Source organism: Manis pentadactyla, chromosome 6, assembly GCF_030020395.1.
Source record: "Manis pentadactyla isolate mManPen7 chromosome 6, mManPen7.hap1, whole genome shotgun sequence".
NCBI classification, from domain to species: Eukaryota; Metazoa; Chordata; class Mammalia; order Pholidota; family Manidae; genus Manis; species Manis pentadactyla.
The window spans coordinates 6,137,599-6,157,372 of record NC_080024.1 but is presented as its reverse complement, the minus strand read 5'-3'; the positions used below and the strand labels follow the sequence as shown (position 1 = coordinate 6,157,372).

At 45.2% G+C, this 19,774-nt stretch overlaps 1 protein-coding gene and 1 long non-coding RNA gene across 2 annotated transcripts in view; one reads left to right on the top strand and one right to left on the bottom strand.

Moving 5' to 3' along the window:
• Positions 1-3,149: 3,149 nt before the first annotated feature.
• Positions 3,150-15,417, top strand: LOC118910351 (UDP-glucuronosyltransferase 1A1-like). The gene is made up of 5 exons (XM_036881396.2): positions 3,150-4,103; positions 10,865-10,996; positions 11,652-11,739; positions 12,025-12,244; positions 14,461-15,417. Exons 1-5 carry the CDS (start codon positions 3,183-3,185, stop codon positions 14,756-14,758), a joined length of 1,659 nt encoding a protein of 552 aa, XP_036737291.2. The 5' UTR covers positions 3,150-3,182; the 3' UTR covers positions 14,759-15,417.
• Positions 14,154-19,774, bottom strand: part of LOC118917171 (uncharacterized) — a 93,134-nt gene continuing 87,513 nt past the window's right edge. Inside the window, exon 6 of the long non-coding RNA XR_008998133.1 lies at positions 14,154-14,706. This is a non-coding gene — a long non-coding RNA (uncharacterized LOC118917171). The remainder of the gene's footprint in view (positions 14,707-19,774) is intronic.

The following is a 19,774-nucleotide window of genomic DNA, read 5'->3' as shown; positions in this document are numbered from 1 at the left end:
CAACGTTAGAAATTAGAACAATCAAAAATATTCACTAGGCAATTCCCTGACACTAAATCCATTTCACAGTGGCTTCGGTTATATTTTTTATGGGAAAACATTTTTCAGAACCAAAAAATTTAGTCAAGAGTGACTTCACTTTGCATTTTTTTCTGGCTTAATAGAAGAGAGCTGGATTCTTATATCTGTGTCTGCTTTCAATCTGTTGCTATATCCCATGTCATGTCATATACTGGGATTCTTGTCTGTCAACTTAGGAGAGAATGAGAGTGAAAAAGGCAAATGTCACTATTACTGAAATAGTTTTGACCTTGCAAAATTCCCAGAAAAAAATTTTTGGGTATCCCCAGGGTTCCCTGGCCGGTAGTTTGGGAACTGCTGGTCTCATATATCAAAATGATTACAATTTGCAGGCCATGTTCATAGTGCCATGGGTCAATGGGGTACAGTGGTTATTTCCACTAAAACTGCTGTATCATGATCAATGTTTTTTTTTGGCATTTGCTAATATCTGTCATATATATATATGGTGACAGAGACAGTATATTCTGTGTATTTATCAAAGCAAATTATATAGTGTGATATGCAAGGCAACACCAGTAAAGGTCACTTAGTTCTAAGAGGAAGAAAGGGAAAGTGGACCCAAAAGAGTGCTGTAAATCCCCAGAACAAGCTGCTGACGTTACCCTGAGAGACTATCAGTCCTGGACTTGGCACATCGTAAGCACACAATAAGCAGTAGTAGGGAGCTGATTGGTCGTAGATTCTACTGTGCACAAAGCAAAGTGGGAAAGTACAAAACCTACTTGGGGAGGGTTAAGTGACCCAATACGACTGGAGGCAAAGGGGCAGAGGCAAGGGTCAAGCAAGTGGAGGGGCTGGAGAGGAGGAATGGCCTTGGACAGGAGGGCTGGAGTCCAGTCCAGGGAGTTTGGAGAGTCAGGTCCAGGAGTCTGAATTTCACTCAGGGCCCCAGGAAGCTGCTGACCAAGGTTTCAGGGGTGGTGGTGGGGTGGGTCCACACAGGGTCAGCTGATGCAGGGAATCAGAAGGATAAGGGTTGGGGGCGTTCAAGGCTGAGGTCTTGAAACAGGACCGTGGCAGCTGGGCCGGAGACTGTGGTAGAATGAGCCAGATTCAGCACTTGCTTGCTTGGACATGGGGCCTAGAGCAAAGGGAGAAGGGAAGTCACAAAGCACACAAAAGCGTTACTAAGTGCTCCCTGTCTGCAAATCCTTGGACAGCACGTCGGTGCCCTCCTTGAAAGGCAGAGCTATGACCCCAAACTGCCCAGGTGCACAGAGGCCTCACAAAGTTTTACATCTCTGCGTGAGGCAGGAAGGTCATAAACTCATTACCGTGGTGACTGAGTGTTTACAGCCCGTTTGTGTGATCTGCAGATGAACTCTCATGACACTGAGGCTTCAGAAGAGTTATCACCCTTGATGTTTAACTGGACTGTGAATTTCAGGATTGCAGATAAGAGCACACCAGTGAGAATAAGCATTGCTTCCTCTTTTCTGCTCAGCCAGCATGTTGGTCCTAGAGAATGGACAGCTTGTGGGATGGGGTGGGGGAGCTTCAGAAGGCAGGTGTGGGAGCATATGTATGTATGTGCGGTGTGTGGAAGCACATGCAAGACAGGAGGACTAAGGAGGAAGGATGGTGGCACAGGGAAAAGGGACTCCACCTATATACTCTAAGTCCCAGAATGTTCCAGAATGAGACAGGCCCTGTGACCGTGCCCCCCGGGACATCAAAGCTTTAAAGTTAGCAGTTTCTCCAGAACCCTCCTAACAGGTCCCCAATCACTGGGTGGCCAGTGATGTCCATGGTCAAAATATTGGGATCTGTGCTTTCATTCTAGGATTGTAGAGAATGGCAATGAATCCCAAAAGGGAAGTGAGATGCTCCATTTATTTCAACTGGGTAATGATGGTGGGGATCACAGTTTTGCTTTTGACTTGTATCTGGTTATAAATTTTTGCCCTGAACTCAGTGCTACTGTCTGGGCCTTGCTGGAGGCCATGGGGAGTTTCAGTTAAGGCCGGGTCTCTAGGGTCTCTAGGCTATGATACCCGGGCGGGGATCTCAGCTCCACCGCCTAGTAAGTGCAGGCCTCTGGCAAATTTCTTTGTCTCTTGGTGTCTTCATTTGTAAAATGGGAATAATAGCATTTGCCTTTACAGGGCGCTTTTAGGGGATTACAGAAGATATGTTGTGAAGCGCTTAGCACCGTCTTTGGCATAGAGTACATGCTTAGTAAATACATTTCCTCTTGTTTTTGTCCATTTTCCCCTTTGCTTCAACCTGTTTGGGAAATTCAGTCTGCAGAATTTCCCAAATGTTTTCTTTCCCCGGGTCTGTGCTACGAGTATAATTTAACTTACTTTTGCTTGCTCAGCCGTTTTACTTTCTTATTTACCAAGTGTTCTCTCCCTGCCTGTCTGAGTGAACACAGCTCTGTCCTGGGAAAAGCCTTCTGAGCATGCGTACTCAGGTGGGCTTCCCCTCCCATCATTCTCTTCCCTGCAGCATTCATTTCATTCTTAGTAGATTTCACAGCTTGTAATGTGTTTATAAGTTTAAATTGTCAATCTGACTTTCGTAATGGAGTGTGAATTCAGGGAAGGAAGGGACTCAACTGTGATGGCCTCTGGTGGAGCCTCCAGGCCTAGGGCTGTGCTGCACTCAATAAATAGTTTTTGGCTGATTGAATGAAAAAAAAATGTTGCTCTGTTCAGGCAGAACCCTGAGTGAATTGCAGAGAAGGATGTACTTAAAGGTTTCCATGGGCCAACGGTGGGCTTGCAATGGCATGTTCTTTTCTTTCTGAAAGGCATATTCAGCTTTCTATTTAATTTCTGAAGAGGAAGTCTACTTTGTCACTACATAGCCTTTTTTCTGCTTGGGCAACATTCTCTTGGTCCCTGGAAATAATGAATTTAATGGATTCAAAGATACTAGAGATGCTTTGCCTTCTGTTCATTCAAGAATGGGAGCTGAGGTTCTTTCATCTGGAAAATTCTTCCATCGGAATTATCCTTTTTGCCTATTAAGACATCCAGTGACGCTCTGCCCTCCTTATCTCTAAAAGAAAACTTCGTGTCATCTTTAGCTGAATGCTACAGCCACGTGACATGGTCAAACAGTAACTTAGTGCATCGATTAGTGCTTGTGCCATGAAAGTAGAAGACGGCTCATGTCTGGGAGGAGAAAGGCTTGGTAAGCAGGGCACCATGGCGGCAGGATCCCAGGGTCCATGGTCGCTGGTCCTGGGCCTGCTGCTGTGTGCGCTTTGCCCCATTGTGTCGCAGAGTGGGAAGCTATTGTTGGTTCCCATGGATGGCAGCCACTGGCTGAGCTTGCTTGGGGTCCTCCAGCAGCTGCAGGAGAGGGGACATGACACAGTCGTCATAGCACCTGAGGCCTCCACGCACATTAAAGAAGGAGCGTTTTACACCTTGAAGACATACCCTGTGCCATACCAACGGCAGGAACTGGAGGAGACATTTACCACTCTTGGGCATGACATTTTTGAGAATGAGCCTTTCCTGTGGCATGTGGTCAAAACATACAGGAGAATCAAAAAGGACTCTGCTCTCCACCTGTCCGCCTGCTCCCATTTACTGCACAACAAGGAACTGATGGCCTCCCTGGTGGAAAGCCGCTTCGATGTCGTGCTTGCAGACCCTTTCCTTCCTTGTTGGCCCATTGTTGCCCAGTCCTTGGCTCTGCTTGCTGTGTTCTTCTCAAATGCCCTGCCGTGCAGCCTGGATTTTCAGGGTGCCCAGTGTCCCAACCCTCCATCCTATGTGCCCAGGGCTCTGTCTCTGAACTCAGATCACACGACCTTCCTGCAGAGGGTGAAGAACATGCTCATCACCTTCTCAGAGAACTTTCTGTGCAATGTGGCTTATTCCCCATATGAACCGCTTGCCTCAGAAGTCCTTCAGCGAGATGTGACTGTCCAGGACCTTATGAACTCTTCATCTATCTGGATTCTCAGAGGTGACTTTGTGAAGGATTACCCCAGGCCCATGATGCCCAATATGATTTTTGTTGGTGGGATCAACTGCAACAGCCATAATCCACTCTCTCGTGTGTGTATGTAAGTGGGAACTTTACAAGTGTATATTCTTGCAAGTATTTTGGAGAGATGAACTTGCCAAAGATAAATGCTGAAAGAGCAGTCTGAGACACTCTCAAGTGTTCTCTTTTGTTAATTTATATCTTGCAAGTCTCCTAGGTCTGATTTGTAATTTATATCTGTCTTTGGCATCATCTTCTGGGTTATTTCTTTGTATGGGACACATTGAGACACTATCGTTTGGGCATTTATTTTGTGTGCTCCAGGATATAGTGATCAGTTAAATGCCACAAGGTTTAAATGCTATAACCCTGGGTCCAGGGTTCCTTGCAGAAAACAAATATGTGCTGCCTGCACCTTTCCTTGGGTTGCGTCAGGCACGTGAGATTTCCAGATTGTTGAAATAATTATTTATAGACATTTATAGATTCTGGCAGGGAAATTTGCATTTATGGTCCAGGTTTAAGCTCCAGTTGTTAGATATTCTGATAGGAAGCTTGATCCTGCAGTATCTTCTGTTCTAATAACTAAATAACCAGACAGTCAAGTACTGACACTGGGCATGAGTCACACTCAATACAATGGTTATATGTTAATTTATTTCCCTACGGAATTTAAAGTGTGCAAAAAGCAGCATTCACATCTTCTTCCAAATCTCAACACAGGTGATAGAAAATAGCAGAAGGAGCTCCTTCGGAAGAGGAGTTTGGAAAGATTCTCTGTAGAGGTGACGTTTCAGTGGGCATTCATTTGTTTATCCTTCAACTATTGCTTGATTATCTGCTGGTAGCCCCTGTACTTACCAGATGCCAGCCTGATTCCTTATAAGGATCTATCATTACCCTGGGAGAACATTGAATCTTCTTCCCTGGGTATCTCCAGTGTGATACGTATTTTAAGTGATCATGAAAATGTCATGGCAAGGAGAAACTTTGGGCAACAGGAAGTATACCAAGTGAGAAATCAGGCACTGGGTGGATGCCTCCACTAGACTGCTGCATGACCAGACCCTGACCGCGGGGCTCTGAGTCCTCCCGTTACATAGAGATCTGGTGGCCCCTGCAGATTCCCCGGCACTAAGATCATGACCCCAGTGGCCTATTGGGCAACTGTGTGGCTGCAGTGGCCTGGTTAAGAAAGAAGGAGATGTCGTTGATTTTCTGAAAGCAAAATGAGAAAACCTAATGTTATAGAAAACCTTTAATGATTCTTTTTAAGATAGAGGAAAAGGAAGAGGTGAAGGATTACCCAACCAACAGGCACATCTCGGATCTAAGGGAAAAGGCTAGTCAGCATGTCCAAGCTGGAGAGGTGTTAAGGAGGAATATTTCTGGCATCATTATGGAGGACCCGAAAGAAAACAATTGTGTTTCACTTCCACTTTGAAATGTGAATATTTGGAGATGGGCGTGCCTCCTGGAAATTCTATTCAACATAGAAGGGCTTGTCTGTAAGTCTGCAGGAACATCTCCAGTTACACTGGCCTGCTTTCTATTCCCGGGACATTCCCGAGTCTTCCCCACTTCAGGACCCTTGAGCATGTTGTTCCCTCTTTCTGGGATGCTGTTGCCTGAATTTGTTAGGTGTCTGTCTTCTTATTTTTCAGGTCAGCTGTAAAGTCACTTCTTCAGGGAGCACTTCTCTCTGAGACGGCATCCCGTGCTATTTCCTTGGTAACACACCGAATACTGCCGTCATTTCATTGTCATAATTGCTTATTGACCATGTCCTCCATAAACGCAGGGGCAGGTACTGCTTGTGCTGGGCATTGAATCCTTACGGGTTTCATATATTTGGTGTCCCGTAAATGCCAGCATCTAAGGCATAAATTCAGCAAATATTTGTTAAATGAATAAAGGAAAATAGTAGTCGTTGCGGAGGTAGCAATCCTCAAGAGTTCTTTATACTCCTACAGTTATAGACAAATATATGTATATGCAGAGAATCTTGGCTGCTTGTTTTACAAAAGCAGTAATAATGTATCCGTAGTGCTCACATATCAGAATGTCATAGATATTGCTCCAGTTCTACAAATTAACTTTTTTAACTGCTCCATACTATTTCATGATATTTGTGTTCCACAAGTTGTTGTGTTAGCCATCAACTCTAGTTCCCGAGGAGGAACAGTGAAATTTGTACCCAGGGTTTTCTGTTGTGTCTTGAAATATTACCCTAACAAGGATAAAATATTCTATAATTTTCTTCAGGTTCTATCCCTTTCTTATAAAATTTTCTCAAGTGTTTAATTGTTTTTTTGGGGTCACTCTGATGAATGTGATAGTTTTTCCATTTCTCTCTCCAGCAGGCTATACACTCATGATCCAGCCATCTGTGCAAAATACTGATTTTCATCATTTTATAAAGCTAGCATGATATCTTTGGTCCATACACAAAATTTGTTTTTTTTTCTCTTCTGAAGTCCATACCAAATATTGGTTTTAGTGAATCCATTAGAATCTGTAAAAAACAGTTGAATAATGTTGGCAACCGTGAGAATTCCTGTCTTGCTCCTAATTTTAATGGAAATAGATTTTCATTTTATCCTTCTGCATTATGGTTGTCATTGATTTTTTGGCAAATAGTCTATTTACTTAAATTAGTTCCTTCACTTTAGGATGTTTAATGGAGGCGGCTGCAGCACTATCAACTATCTTTCTTGATAATCACAATTTTTTGGTATCATTTATCGATACATTTTTCCCCCTGTATTTGTCTAAGCAGTGAAGTGTGTGGGCCCCATGCTGGATGATGTCCTGTGCGGCGCAAGCAAGCTGAGGCATGAGGGTGTCTTTGTAAATTGTACCCGACAGTAGCCCTCTTGGTCCTACTTAATGTTTAGTGTGAAATGCCATTTTTTCATAATAACATCATGATTCCTGTGCTGTCATTTTTTTTTGTTTACATTTTTCTCTAGTACCTCTTCAGTCCTCCTCTGTCTTCAAGCTTTTTGCCTTCTTTTTAAACATCACCAAGCTGATATTTTTAACCTGGCCAGGCAGATTCCTTTAACAGGTGATTTTTTTCCTGTTTGCACTTAATTTATTATCTGATTGTAACTCTTTCAGTTTATTTTTATTTTGCATTATCATTTTCCCTTTTCCTGATTTTTGCTGGTTTGCCAAGTTCCTGTTTTTCTTTTTTCCTTTTTTGTTAATGAAAGAATGCTAGTCTACACTTCCATGCCTCTAGTGGAGATTGTCCCATTCCTGACATTCTTGGTAAAGTCTTTATTTGATAAGCTCTTTAAAGACAGTCCATAGTGAGAGCAGAGCCTGGGCATGTCTTCTGGATGCCTGAAAGACAGAAGTGAGCAGAACAGCTTTGAGAGCAAAGGAACAAGGTTTGGAATTCCCAGATGGCATTCCCTGCCCAGGGGGAGACCATCTCTGTGTACAAGTAGAGACTCGGAGATGACATCCACGCACCCATGTGGCGTCTGAGGAAAAGAGTCAAGCAGATCAATGGCAACAGAGGCTTGATGACGAGGAGAAAGACTGTGACCACTAAGCTTGCAATCTTCCAGGGTGCTCTGAGCTCATTATATGATAACGCAACATGCTCCCAACATGCCAAGGGCCTACGAGAAGGATTCTTGAAAGACAAAAGACTTTTAGAAAGGGATAATGTAACGCAAGTCTGGAACTAAAAATACTAAACTCTCAGCAAAAATTAGGACCCACGTGAAAAGCCCCACTGAAGAGGGTGACTGTGTTCATGTCCAGAGGTGGATTTTGTTTTTCTGGATGGAGATAGGAGGTGGGGATCAAGGGTTATTTTCAGTTAGCAGGTTGCCTCACTCTTTGGCCATTCCAGAGTCAGTGAAGTCAGGGCAAGGCTTAGGGGATGCTTTACCAAGTACGGGGCGGACCTTGCCATTACCGAGTCCTGAAGAGCTGGTGCAGGGTAGGCTTCGGCCGTGATAACACAGTCTCTGCAGCTGGCCCCTTGGTGATCTGTAGGTGAACTTCCTCTTATGTCAATTAAACTTTAGCCAAGTCTTGCTATTTAACTTTAGCTCCTTCTGGGTCCCGTTTTGTGTTAACCACACCGTTTGGGTGGCTGAGTGCATGTGTGGGAGGCTGTTCAAGGAGGGCAATTAAGAGTTGGCCCTTTCAAGACAAGGTTAAAGTAGAAGTTGGTTTCATAGAGAGAAGGTCCCGGGAAATTAGGAAAGCTAAGGAGAAAGAGCTTAAAGGATGCTTGGATAGGAGCTGTCTCTCCCCAAGAAAGAAGGATGTGTACAGATCCTAGGAAAGACCTCGGGAAAACCACCCTCAGTATATTCTTGCTGCAGACCAGAAAGGCAGCATAGTCGGGGTGGGGGTGACGCCGGCCTCCCTGACCTTTCAGATGAGCCCAGTGGGAAAGGCCAAGACTCTGCCGCTAGGAGCCAGAGGCCTCGAGGACAGCCTCGTGCTGGTGGGGACGGATAGACAGTGGGCTCCCCAGCATTTGGGCTTTACTGGTCTCACTCAGGATCAAGCTTGTCAGAAATCTCTTAAAACCGTGTGTGCTGAGCCCTGTTGAAAGACTCCCACATCTCACATCCTGGACCCCAGGTGTTCTGATTTGCTCAGGACTCTTCAGGTTTTAACCCCAAGAGTCCCATATCCCGGGAAGCCCCTCAGTTCTGGGCAAAGCCTACCATGTTATGTCATCTCTAATGCCCTTGGCATTCTTTGGAAGCACATAAAACCATTTGTGAGACTCCTGGGTAGTTAATTAGATCACCACAAACCCACGGTTGGGGGAACATTGCCATACTTACACTTTGCTCTAGTTCCTCTACATGGCATTGCCCCTGTGAGCCTGCAGGTGTGTGTTTCCTGAAGACTGAAGTACCCTGGAGTTGTCCTTGAGGGTTCGGTGCAGATTAGGCTGAGCTAAGTCCATTGCCCAGGGTGGAATCAAGGAGCTTCTTGGCTCTCTTCCTGAAGACACACGCAGCACTCTTATCTTCAGGTTCCCCGGTTTCAGCGCTGTAGCTAATGCTGCTGACCTTCTGATTGAATTACCCTTTGGATGCATCCTTTCAGAGCTTTTAACATCTACCTTTAAAGTGGATTCCTTCTTATTTTAGGGATGAGCCCTTGATAGGCTGTAATCTGTAATCTGTATTTCCCAGCTGGGATTCCTGCCATCTGTTTCTCAACATTGTACAGATACTGTCCAAAATCCCATCCTCTCACTTCACCCAAGGGAACCACAGATTGTTCATTTTCCAGTAGCTGTACGATTCATTATTAACTAGAAAATCACTCACAGTTTATACTTAAATACACCTAAACTCATTTGAATAAAAAAAAACTCCTTCTTGTTAAGAAACATGAGCTTTATCAGCAGTGGGAAGGACTCGGAATCAACCCAGCCCCAGTTTTCTACGAGGCTGCCTTTAATGCAGTAAGGCAACAAGCTGGTGTAATCTGTGGTGGGCTTGTCGTGCAGCCCTGTCTCTGTTCTTCATTCCTTATTCCCTGGGTCATCTGGCCCAGAAGTTTCTTTAGAAACAAGTCCCATTGCTTTGTCTTGAGCTTCCTCCTTAAGTAGCCAAGGATACAATGCCCATAGGCACTCAGCCTTATAGCTCAATCTTCCTTGGATGACAGTTGTGGACATATTGCTAGAAGTAATCTGCTTCTGGGGCAGGACTTGAACAACCTGTGGGTTCATACAAGGAGTGGTTTGGAACTCAGTGCCTTCTAGCCTTCCCAGCAGGGGCTTTGGAAGTCAGGGTTTACTATGTACTTGTCTCTCTCTGAACTGCACAGAAGGGGCTCAGATCATTGACACACACTTGGCAAGAGTTTCTGCCCCCCATTACATATCTTTCATACCTAGGAAGGAATAATTTGCTTTTTACAGTACATTATGGAACCAGCAAAGAAAGATTCAAATATATTTCTGTATTTCCTTCTTGCTAAGGTAAGAAAGCTGACTTACGTTCCTTAGAGAGCTCTTCTCCAGGAAAGGTGGAAAAATACAACGTTGGGTGGTTTAATTTCAGCCCTGGGTTGATGTGAATATGCTCTTTAATCATCCAAGGGGACTGGCTGTCCAAGAAGACTCTACTTCCTGCTGCAAGGAAGCAGTTGTCAAAGGTCATCTTTACTATTTGAGGTTTTCCCTTAATCATGAGCCTTAGCCTGAACACTGTAACTTGGTGCTTTGACTGCATTCATTGTGTCAACACAAAAGGAATATTCCAGAAGCTTTGAAAAGTAATACAGATCTTTGCTGTAGATTTTCTTAAGGTTCAGTGCAGGAGGTTTAGAGTCCACAGAAAAGTGTTCTGAAATCCTCTTTGGACCGCTTCCCTCTCCCCTAAGGGTTCCTACGGGGGGAGCTGCTCATAGGTGCTCTCCTCTCCCATGCTGCTCACTGCCCTCCCTCCCTACCTCCTCAAGGCCTTCTGCTTTCTCTTTGGTCCTTCATCCCCAAAGATGCTTTTTCCTTTCCCAGCCACCTCAACCCTGGGGAAGCAGACGTGGTCTTATCTCTGATGGCTTTCCTTTTGGAGAATCAGCACATTACCTGGTTTCTGTGTCTCAAAGACCCCAAGAGCCAGCCCTCTGAGAGAGAAGCCTTTCTCCTTTGGAATGGGGGTAGGAAGGGAGAAACTGTGGCACACACCAGTGCTTTGTGCCTCTATCACACACACACATTTAGCCCTATACTCATACTCTTTAGAGGAAGATACCTGATTCAGAGCTTAGTGTATGCAGTCACCAAAGAATATGAGAAAAAATTAACTGGAAATTTATCTTTTGGTCCTAGGAATTTGAAGCCTATATTAACGCTTCTGGAGAACATGGGATTGTGGTTTTCTCTTTGGGCTCAATGATCTCAGAGATTCCCGAGAAGAAAGCCATGGAAATTGCTGATGGTTTGGGCAAAATACCTCAGACCGTAAGGAGATTCCCTTATATCTACCTTCACAAGAGTTCTAAGCCCAGACTCCCAGTTTCTAATTAATTCTATTAGTTAGACTTTTGATTTGGTTTCCCTGCCATTCTCAGTTATTAATCCAAAGTTCTTCTTTTTGATATTTCACTCTCAAACGCACTCTTAAACCACGGTCCACTTCACTCAGAGGAGGTTTGGAGCCCACAGAACGTGTTCTGAAATCCTCCTCGGACAGCTTTCCTCTCCCCCAAGCATCCCCATTTTCTCTAAGAGACTCAGGTGTATCAAGGAGAACTTACTTTAAAAAGACTATGAATCAGATAGTGTTTCTTGATATTGTGTAGGAGTTGTTCTCCAAAGGGCTGTGTGTTAGGACACTGAATTCATTTTTTATAGTTCTGCTTTTAGAGTTCTATACCCACCCATCTTATTAAGTAATCTTTCCCTTGAAGTGCAGAAAAGTGCAACATCATGAATATACAGCTTGAGGAATTTTCACAAATTTAAAGAACGTTACCAGTCCACAAAGCTTCTTAGTCAGCACACTTCCCACCCCTTCCAAGGTTATATTCATTCAGAGGACTCCATTTTCTAGATACTATAGCAGATTTAAGAAAATCATACTATACTCTTTAAGTTCTGTTCTTCTCTCTGCAAGGTCCTGTGGCGGTATACTGGACCACGGCCATCGAATCTTGCAAATAATACAATTCTTGTCAAGTGGCTGCCCCAAAATGATCTACTTGGTAAGTGGGGAGGATATGAGGTGTAGGTCAAAGCAAGGTTAAATTAAGAAAGCAGTATAGGCATGGCTGTTCTAAAGGATTGCTTTGCTAGAAGATATTATGGCCAGCGTATCCCACATTGCTTTCTACCTAGTGGGCACCTCAACCCACATTTTCTTCTGCAAACTTCTGCAGGGGCCACATTTGCACAGCACTGAGACCTGAGAGATCTTTCAGGACCTAGATGAGTTCAGTTGTGAAGCTCAGTGACTAAACCACTGGCGCCCCGCTCTGTTTGATTCCCAGGTCACCCAAAGACGCGGGCCTTTATCACGCACTCCGGCTCCCACGGCATATACGAAGGGATATGCAACGGCGTCCCCATGGTGATGCTGCCCTTGTTAGGCGACCAGATGGACAACGCAAAGCGCATGGAGACCCGGGGTGCTGGGGTGACCTTGAATGTCCTGGAAATGACGTCTGAAGATTTAACAAATGCCCTGAAAACTGTCATTAATGACAAAAGGTAAGAGAGAATATGCAGAGGAATACTCACTGTATTTAGGCCACAGAATTCACAATAAATATTCAACTGAAAATCAAATATGTAAAAATATAATTTACAAGTTAGATGATTGGGGTTGTTATTAGTCATTTTATAAAAGGATGCTTTAATTCTGACAGAAGGTATCACAGCAATGATTTTAAATATTAATCTCCTTGGTGGATTTAAAAGTTCTATTTCTAACAAAACAGTGTCACCGTAATAGATATCTGATTAAATTCCCGCAAAGAGAAAACTGTCCCAGTACAAGAGGCACCGTGTCCACAAGATAAACACAAACCAGGTGCTTAGAAGTACGGCTTTTCCCATCACTGAAACCTGTAAGAAACTTCGTCCATGGCGATTTATAAATGAGGGGGTGGATCATGTGGTATTGCAAAGGTTTATAATAAAAGTAAAGACAAGTTTGTTCAAATGACGCTCTGAAAATGATTTAAAAGGTAAAGCCATCAGATCAAAGGGTCTCCATGAAATGTGTTGCGTTACTGCCAAACTCACTAGTAACAGGCTGATCAAAATCTTATGGGAAGAAGTGGTGGCTGGGGTAGACTTCATCCAACAGTAATGTGTTTGAATGTGTGTGTGTGTGTGTTGGGGAGAGTGTCAGCAGCCTTCACCTGTAGTTGCTTCATTTTGAAAGACACATCAGGACAGATGTGAAGACACGAGTGTGTTCAGATGTGAGGAGACACTACATGTTGGGGACACACCGAGCCTGGACAAGGGAAGATGGGAAGAAAGGGTGGTGCTCACGTGGGTGTGGTGTCAATGCATAAAAAAGAAAAGTCCACATAAGTCGGGGTAAAGGGCTGGTAACCATCTGCCCAGCGCTGCCTGTGAGGTTCTTATCCCCTCAGCCCAGCTGGCCTCTTCTGGCGGCGCAGCTTGTAAGCGTCAGGCTCCGTGGCTCACATTGAAGATGATTCAAACTTGTCTTCTCTCCACGTGCTGATGAAACTTGAGGTTTCTTGAGGTTTACGTTAGTAGTATAATTTTGATCTTTTGATTGGTGGTATAGACAACTGCTTGTAACCCAAAAATGACTTGGTAGAAGTTCTGTACTGCATTACTATCTTTTAAAGACATGAAGCCATCAGTTATCAACTAACTTCACCTATTCGTTTGTGAGCCAGCCCTGTCTAATTGTGAATCTCCATGTTCCCAACACTCTAAGCTGGGATTATACCTACAGAAAATAGAGAGAAATAGTGGATAAATTTCAACATCAGATTATGCAAGCAGGCCATAGCAGGTGCTCAATAATATTGAATGAATGAGTGAAAGTTCCAAGAAAATCTTGTTTAAGAGATTTATATAAAAGGAAGATGTTTAACAGGATTTATGGCCAAATATTAGTATTTCATTATAATAACATATCCAAGTAAGATGATGGACATGTTTAAGGACAGCAATGATGAGAATTATTCCTGTATAAAAATGTCTTATTTTCTCTTTCTTTGTCTTTTTCTTTCTGTTTTCCTTCTCCTCTTTCTGCTCTGGCGTCCATACTAACGGGTGGAAGCATCTAACCCCTGTTGGATTTGGAGATTCTGATTTAGCTATCAGCACTGTCCAAAAACAACGACGACCCGGAAATCATTTTGCATGACAGACTGCATAGACACAGCTTCAGGCTAAACGCCACACGAGGATAGTCTGAGGTTTCTACAACTGAATGGAAAGTGTACAGCACCTTGGAGATGGCACTTAAAAATGGCTTTTACATTGACTAAATGTGACTGTTTCCAACTACCAGCAGGAAACCAGTCATAATTTCTGCCATGACCTTTTCCTTTATTTATTTATCTTATTATAAAGAATGCAAAGTCTAATTTACTACAAAAATATCACTAAAAAGAAAAGAAGAAAGTAGGAAGCAAGTTTCAAATAATTTAATATTCTAATATTGGATTCCAGTTTTCTACTTTCTCTTGGTTTTGTTTTTAGCGATAAAGAATATTGTGTGTGTGTGTGTGTGTGTGTGTGTGTGTGTGTGTGTGTGTGTGTGTGTGTGTGTGTTTGAGGGGTTGGGTGTTCTTTCCTGACTGTAATAGAAATACATTTCCTCTATCAAGTTTGTAAAATCTGGTTGCATTCTTAACTGGAAGCAGGCATGTAGGGTGGGCGGTTCACTACCGTGGGTGTTCCGCACATTCACATACTGTCTTGCTGTTTAGCTATAAGAAGAGCATCATGAACCTCTCCAGCCTTCACAAGGACCGCCCCATGGAGCCGCTGGACCTGGCTGTGTTCTGGGTGGAGTTCGTGATGAGGCACAAGGGGGCGCCGCACCTGCGCCCCGCGGCCCACGACCTCACCTGGTACCAGTACCACTCTTTGGACGTGATGGGCTTCCTTCTGGCCATTGTGCTGGCAGTTGTCTTCATCACGTACAAATGCTGTGCTTTCGGCTGCCGCAAGTGCTTTGGGAAGAAAGCGCAGGTTAAGAAACCTCACAAATCTAAGGCACACTGAGAAGTGGGTGCGAAATGGGGTGACCCAAACTTGCAAAGAGAGCCAGTGTTCAATTCATGTGATTATGAAAGAAATACTCAGCCATAAACTAGGTACCCCAGAGTGTATTTTAAAATAAAACGTTTGAATCGGCAGTCACACCTGAAGGTAGAGATATGTGAATATGAGTTCGGCTCCATTGGGGATCTCTGATCTGGACTACACCTGTCATCTTTCAAATGACTTGCTGGGAGAGAGGGTTGGACAGGCGTCCTTCACTCTCCACTACTTTTCTTTCTCAGAAATGGGGACTGGTTTGGGAGCCCAGGTCTCAGAGATGGTCCCTCCGCTGCTGCTGAAACCACAGTTCTAATATCGTCATCTGACTTCTGTAGATGGTTGTGATCAATTCCTTCACCAATAATGGCAGCTTAATTTATGTTCATGCTTCACAGATGTCACTTGGTGTATTTAAAAAAGGAAATGTTTATTCTTGTAGGGCATAGTACTTGAAATAAAGCAATGACATAATTCCTTTATTTCAATAAATGAAATAAATGAAAGAGTCTTTCAAGAACGTGTGTAATGTCTGACTTTTGGGGGAGAAGAATGGTGCACAAAATTGATGGGTGGCATCCTCGAAAGGAGAATCATTGCTTGTGCCAAATGGATCTAAATTTGCTAAAAGCTTGTGCCAAATGGATCTGAATTTGTTAAGTAGTGTCGGGCAAGTTTATTTTCTCTGGTATTTTCCACAATGAATGACATATGAATTCTTAAAAATTATATTTCTAAGGTGTTCTTATCTTCATTGTTGTTGCATTTATTTGTTGTTAAATTATGTGTTCTAATTATATAGGTAGTGCATGATTATGACAGAAAATTTGAAAAATATAGAGGTGCACACATACACACACCAGAAAATAAAACTCTCCGGTAGTCACGTTTCCCCAAACTACTGAACAGTTACCACTTTGGCAAATCCATATACATATAAAGCATTGCAACTATAGCAAACACATCCAGTGCCTTTTCCTTCCCTTCTAACATTCCTTTTTCACTTTATCAGGAGTGTTCTCCCTAGGTTTTTGTATAACGTGTTTTTAGTGGCCAAGAAGTATCTGTCTACTGCATGGATACAGTAGGATTTATTTAATTCCTACTTCTGGGTGGATAGCACTGAATAGCCTAGCTAGGTCTTAGCACATATTCATAAAGACATCCATGGGAAAGGCCTTTGTAACACAATCCAATAGCTCCCAGGTGGCATGAATTTCCCTGCAACTTGCAGGTAGACAAAGGGCAGGCTCGGAGGGGCTCTAAAAGCCAGAGCCCGCAGGAGAGAAATGCAGGTGCAGTGGCGGAGACGGGCCCTTGGGTGTGAGGGGATCTGAGTGCGGCACCACAGCGCTGCTTCCCTGGGCAAATGGTTTGAGATATTCCCAGACTGCGTGCAGAGAGGTTCTACACTGTGAGAGAGCCATGTCCCTGCACCCTCCTCAGTATAAATATCTTGAAAAAACATCAGTTTGATAGGTGAAAAGTGGGATCTTCTTGTAAATTTTCTTCTCCTCCCCCTCCCCTCCCCCTCCTTTTTCTTCTTCCTATTGGAGATTGTATCTTTCCTTCAAACTGACGAGCCACTTGTCTTTTTTGCTTGGAGAGTCCCCTTCGCCTGTTTCCCTACAGGTTCAGCGCCGAGGCCTCGTTAAGGGTGCTCATTCCATTCATGACGATGTGCTTCCGGCAGCCTGTAGTTTATCCACCTGTTCTTTGCCTTTCATTTCGTTCACACCTTGGTTTGTTTGCTGCTTTGTTACATACAGACATTTTACATGTGTAGGCTTCAAACTGGAGCTGGGGTCCCGTGGACAGCTAGGTTTTCCTGACCCCAGCCCGTCATTCCTTTCCTAGGCTTCCGTTGGAACACAGCTGTTCTCCCCAGATCCCTCCCCATGAGCCCTGCAATGACTCATGGACTGTGTCCGCCTCCTCCAGGGCCCTTCCCTGTCCACCCAGGGACCGTCTCCTGGCCTCTCTGCCCGCGGCTCCTGGCCGCCCCTACCTCTCAAGGGCCCTGTGCTGCTCTGACCTCCCACCAGCCCCTGCTACTCTGCACCTTTGTGTTTCTAGCCCCTACGCCCTCTTGTTCAAAAGCAAGAAAACCAGCTCAGGACACTAAGCAAAAAAGGGTCTTCTTGTAAGGTGACAGGCTTCCTAAGGACGTGAGGCTCACCGCCAAGCCTCCATGGTGCTGGGTGGAGCCTCTCTGTCTCTGCACGTTCTGCATCTGGCGTCCTCTACCCTCTTCCCTTGGCCTTCCCTGCTCCTCACTTCCCTGACCCCTGGGCACTAAGGTCCCACAGGACCCACGGAAGATCGACGGGATTCTCACCTACCCAGAGTTCTGAATTCCCGGGAAGAAGACGCTGATTGGTCCAGCTGTCCCCTCCTTGTCCAATCAGGAGTGTTGTGGGCGGGACTACACAGGAACACATTTACCCCAGGAGCCTTAACTGTGACCCCAGGGGTCAGGGAAGAACTTGGGAGAAGCCCCCAAATGTGTCCTGCACATAACGTACATCATTTCCATTTTGTCCTCTTTCTGCCTTGGCTCATTCATGCATTTAAGCTCTCAGGTTTCTACAGACACAGTGTTTTCTCATTTTCATATTCAAGTTAGTTCCCATAGAAGCAGAGGTGGGGAGCTCTGCAGAGTGACAGCACATAGAAGTGGTGATTTCATGAATGGATTGTATGTGAGTCAAATATAATTGTCATATTCTGAAAAACAGGAAAGTATTTTCCTTTTGGAAAAACAAGCAGAGCCCACTTCTTCCTCCTTGACCTCATTGTCTTAGCGTCCTCTCCACATAATGTGTTCAGGGGCACGTCACCTTTTGTCATGGCTTGCGCGCTCACTGTGTGTAAGTGGCCCCTCTCCCCACCCCTCCCGAGAGCCATGCCCTTCCCAGTGTGACTTTGCAGCTCTTCTCATCAAAAGGAAGGATCTATTTCCTCACCTGTTGAGTCCCCGATCGCCTGAGACCTCAGCTGATGAAATGTGGCAGAGGGGACTGGTGCTACTCCATGTCTAGGCCTCAAGAGGCCTTCGTGTTTCTGCTTGCTCTCTTGGAAGTCCGCTCAGCTGCTAGATGAACAGCATGGGTCAGCCCTGCAGCACACAGGAGGTGTGTCTCCCTGTCACCTCAGCACTCCAGGTAATAGCCTGACAAGGGCCAGACACTTGTGGGAAGCCAGCCTTCACCCAGCCCACCAGCTGACTACACATGCATGAGTGACACCAGTTGTGCTTGGCTGAACGTGGCCCGGATCAACAGTGTCAGCTAAGTGAGCCAGAGATTCATGAACAGTAATTAATGGTTGAGTCATTAAGCTTTGAGGTGTCTTCTCACTCAACAATGGTTAACTGCTATATTCACTCCTGGCCCTAAATCCACACTATTTCACGTGCTGGGTCTTTGAAACTTCAGAGGACACCAGAGTCTACTCACCCTTATATTCAGTGCAGCATGGATAGCCATTCCTAGCTGCACGCAGCAAGCACATAGCCAGCGGCTGGGGAGTTGCAAATATGTCCCTTGAATCATCTTTGAGAGAGAAAAGCAGGCCCAGAGGGCACGGGAACACGTAGGGTGGAGGGGTCCTGGGAGCAAGGGCATGTAATAACTGTCTTCTTGTGTCCGTTCCATCTGGGTCAGTATGTCTCCAAAGGGCAGAGTGAGGAATAATTCATGACGTGTGCGGCGGAGTGAAGATGGGAACCATCCCGATCCCTGGATGCTAGAAACGGGCCGCCGAGAGTAACGAGCACCCTGGTGCTACAGGTGTCCAAGCAGAGGCCGAGGAACTCCCTCTTGGCAGGATGGGCAAACTTCGAGTGGGAATTTTAACTAAGCCGTCTTGGAGCAAGTGGCTCTGAGCCCTGAAATGCGTGGAAAGGTTTCCAAAGGCCAATCCTTCATTGCTCGAACTGCCGATCTGGACCGTCTCTCAGCCACAGGGACAGGGGAGTCCTTTGAGTCCCACCATTGGTTCAGGGAACCAGGGTCCTGCCTTCTTGTCTGTCCTAGAGGTTCTTTATCTCCCAAGTACTCTGCTGGTGGGAACCCCCTTCCCCACTCCGCAAGCCATCCAGTCCTTAGGGGGGAGGAGGCCTGTCCCCAGGACCCCTGTCACCCCCACTTCCAGCTGCACTGCCACCACCTCCCACTGTGGGCTCCTATGACTACGTCGCCAGGGGGCTTGGATGTGACTCACCCGACTCCCACAACTTCCCTTTCCAGGCAGGACACCCTACTTCACCACACATGTGGTAACAGAATGTTCAGTGACAACACTGTGGGGTGCTTACTGCAGGGCCCTGTGCATTCGAGGCCCTCAGCTGACACAGACTCAGGGAGGCATTTGGGTCTCAGAGTTCCAAGGGCCTGGGACTCAACAGTGATGATTCTAATGAAACCCCTCCATCCTGCCAGGAGACCCATTCCTCGTCCGAGTTACGAGTGAGGAGCCCACTGTCACTCTGACAACCCATCCTGCCACTGTCACTTTCCTATTGATGTGTATTCGGTGAAGAACAGAGCTTTTTCTCATGGTGTATTTTTGTTCCATCCAGGAAAGGACTCTGAGTAAAGGTCAGTATTTAGGTCCCACAGTAGATGTTTTAAGGATTTCCAGAAGGGGAAAGCATAGGATGGTGAAGGGCCCTAGCACTGACTTTGAGGATTGAGGAATTTGGGACAGGAGGAGAAAGAATCTGGGGGCTCTTAACCCTCCTTCCTGACAGCTGGGTTGTTGTCTGTCAACCTTTAAGAAGCTGCTGATACTGTGAAAGCCGCTGGAGGGGAAAGGCGGGAGCTGCTGACGTAGCTTTCTCATAGATCATTCATTTCCAGTGTCTGGAAGAGGAAGGGGGAGGTGTTTCTTAATCAAGTGTGTCAGTTAGCTACTGCTGTGTAACAGATTACCGTGCACATAGTGGCTTACAACAATACACATCCATTATCTTACAGT

Coding starts and splice junctions, on each gene's coding strand:
- LOC118910351 (XM_036881396.2), top strand. CDS start 3,183: ATGAAAGTAGAAGACGGCTCATGTCTGGGAGGAGAAAGGCTTGGTAAG. Junction 4,104..10,864: donor GCCATAATCCACTCTCTCGT/GTGTGTATGTAA, acceptor TTTTGGTCCTAG/GAATTTGAAGCCTATATTAA. Junction 12,245..14,460: donor ACTGTCATTAATGACAAAAG/GTAAGAGAGAAT, acceptor CTTGCTGTTTAG/CTATAAGAAGAGCATCATGA.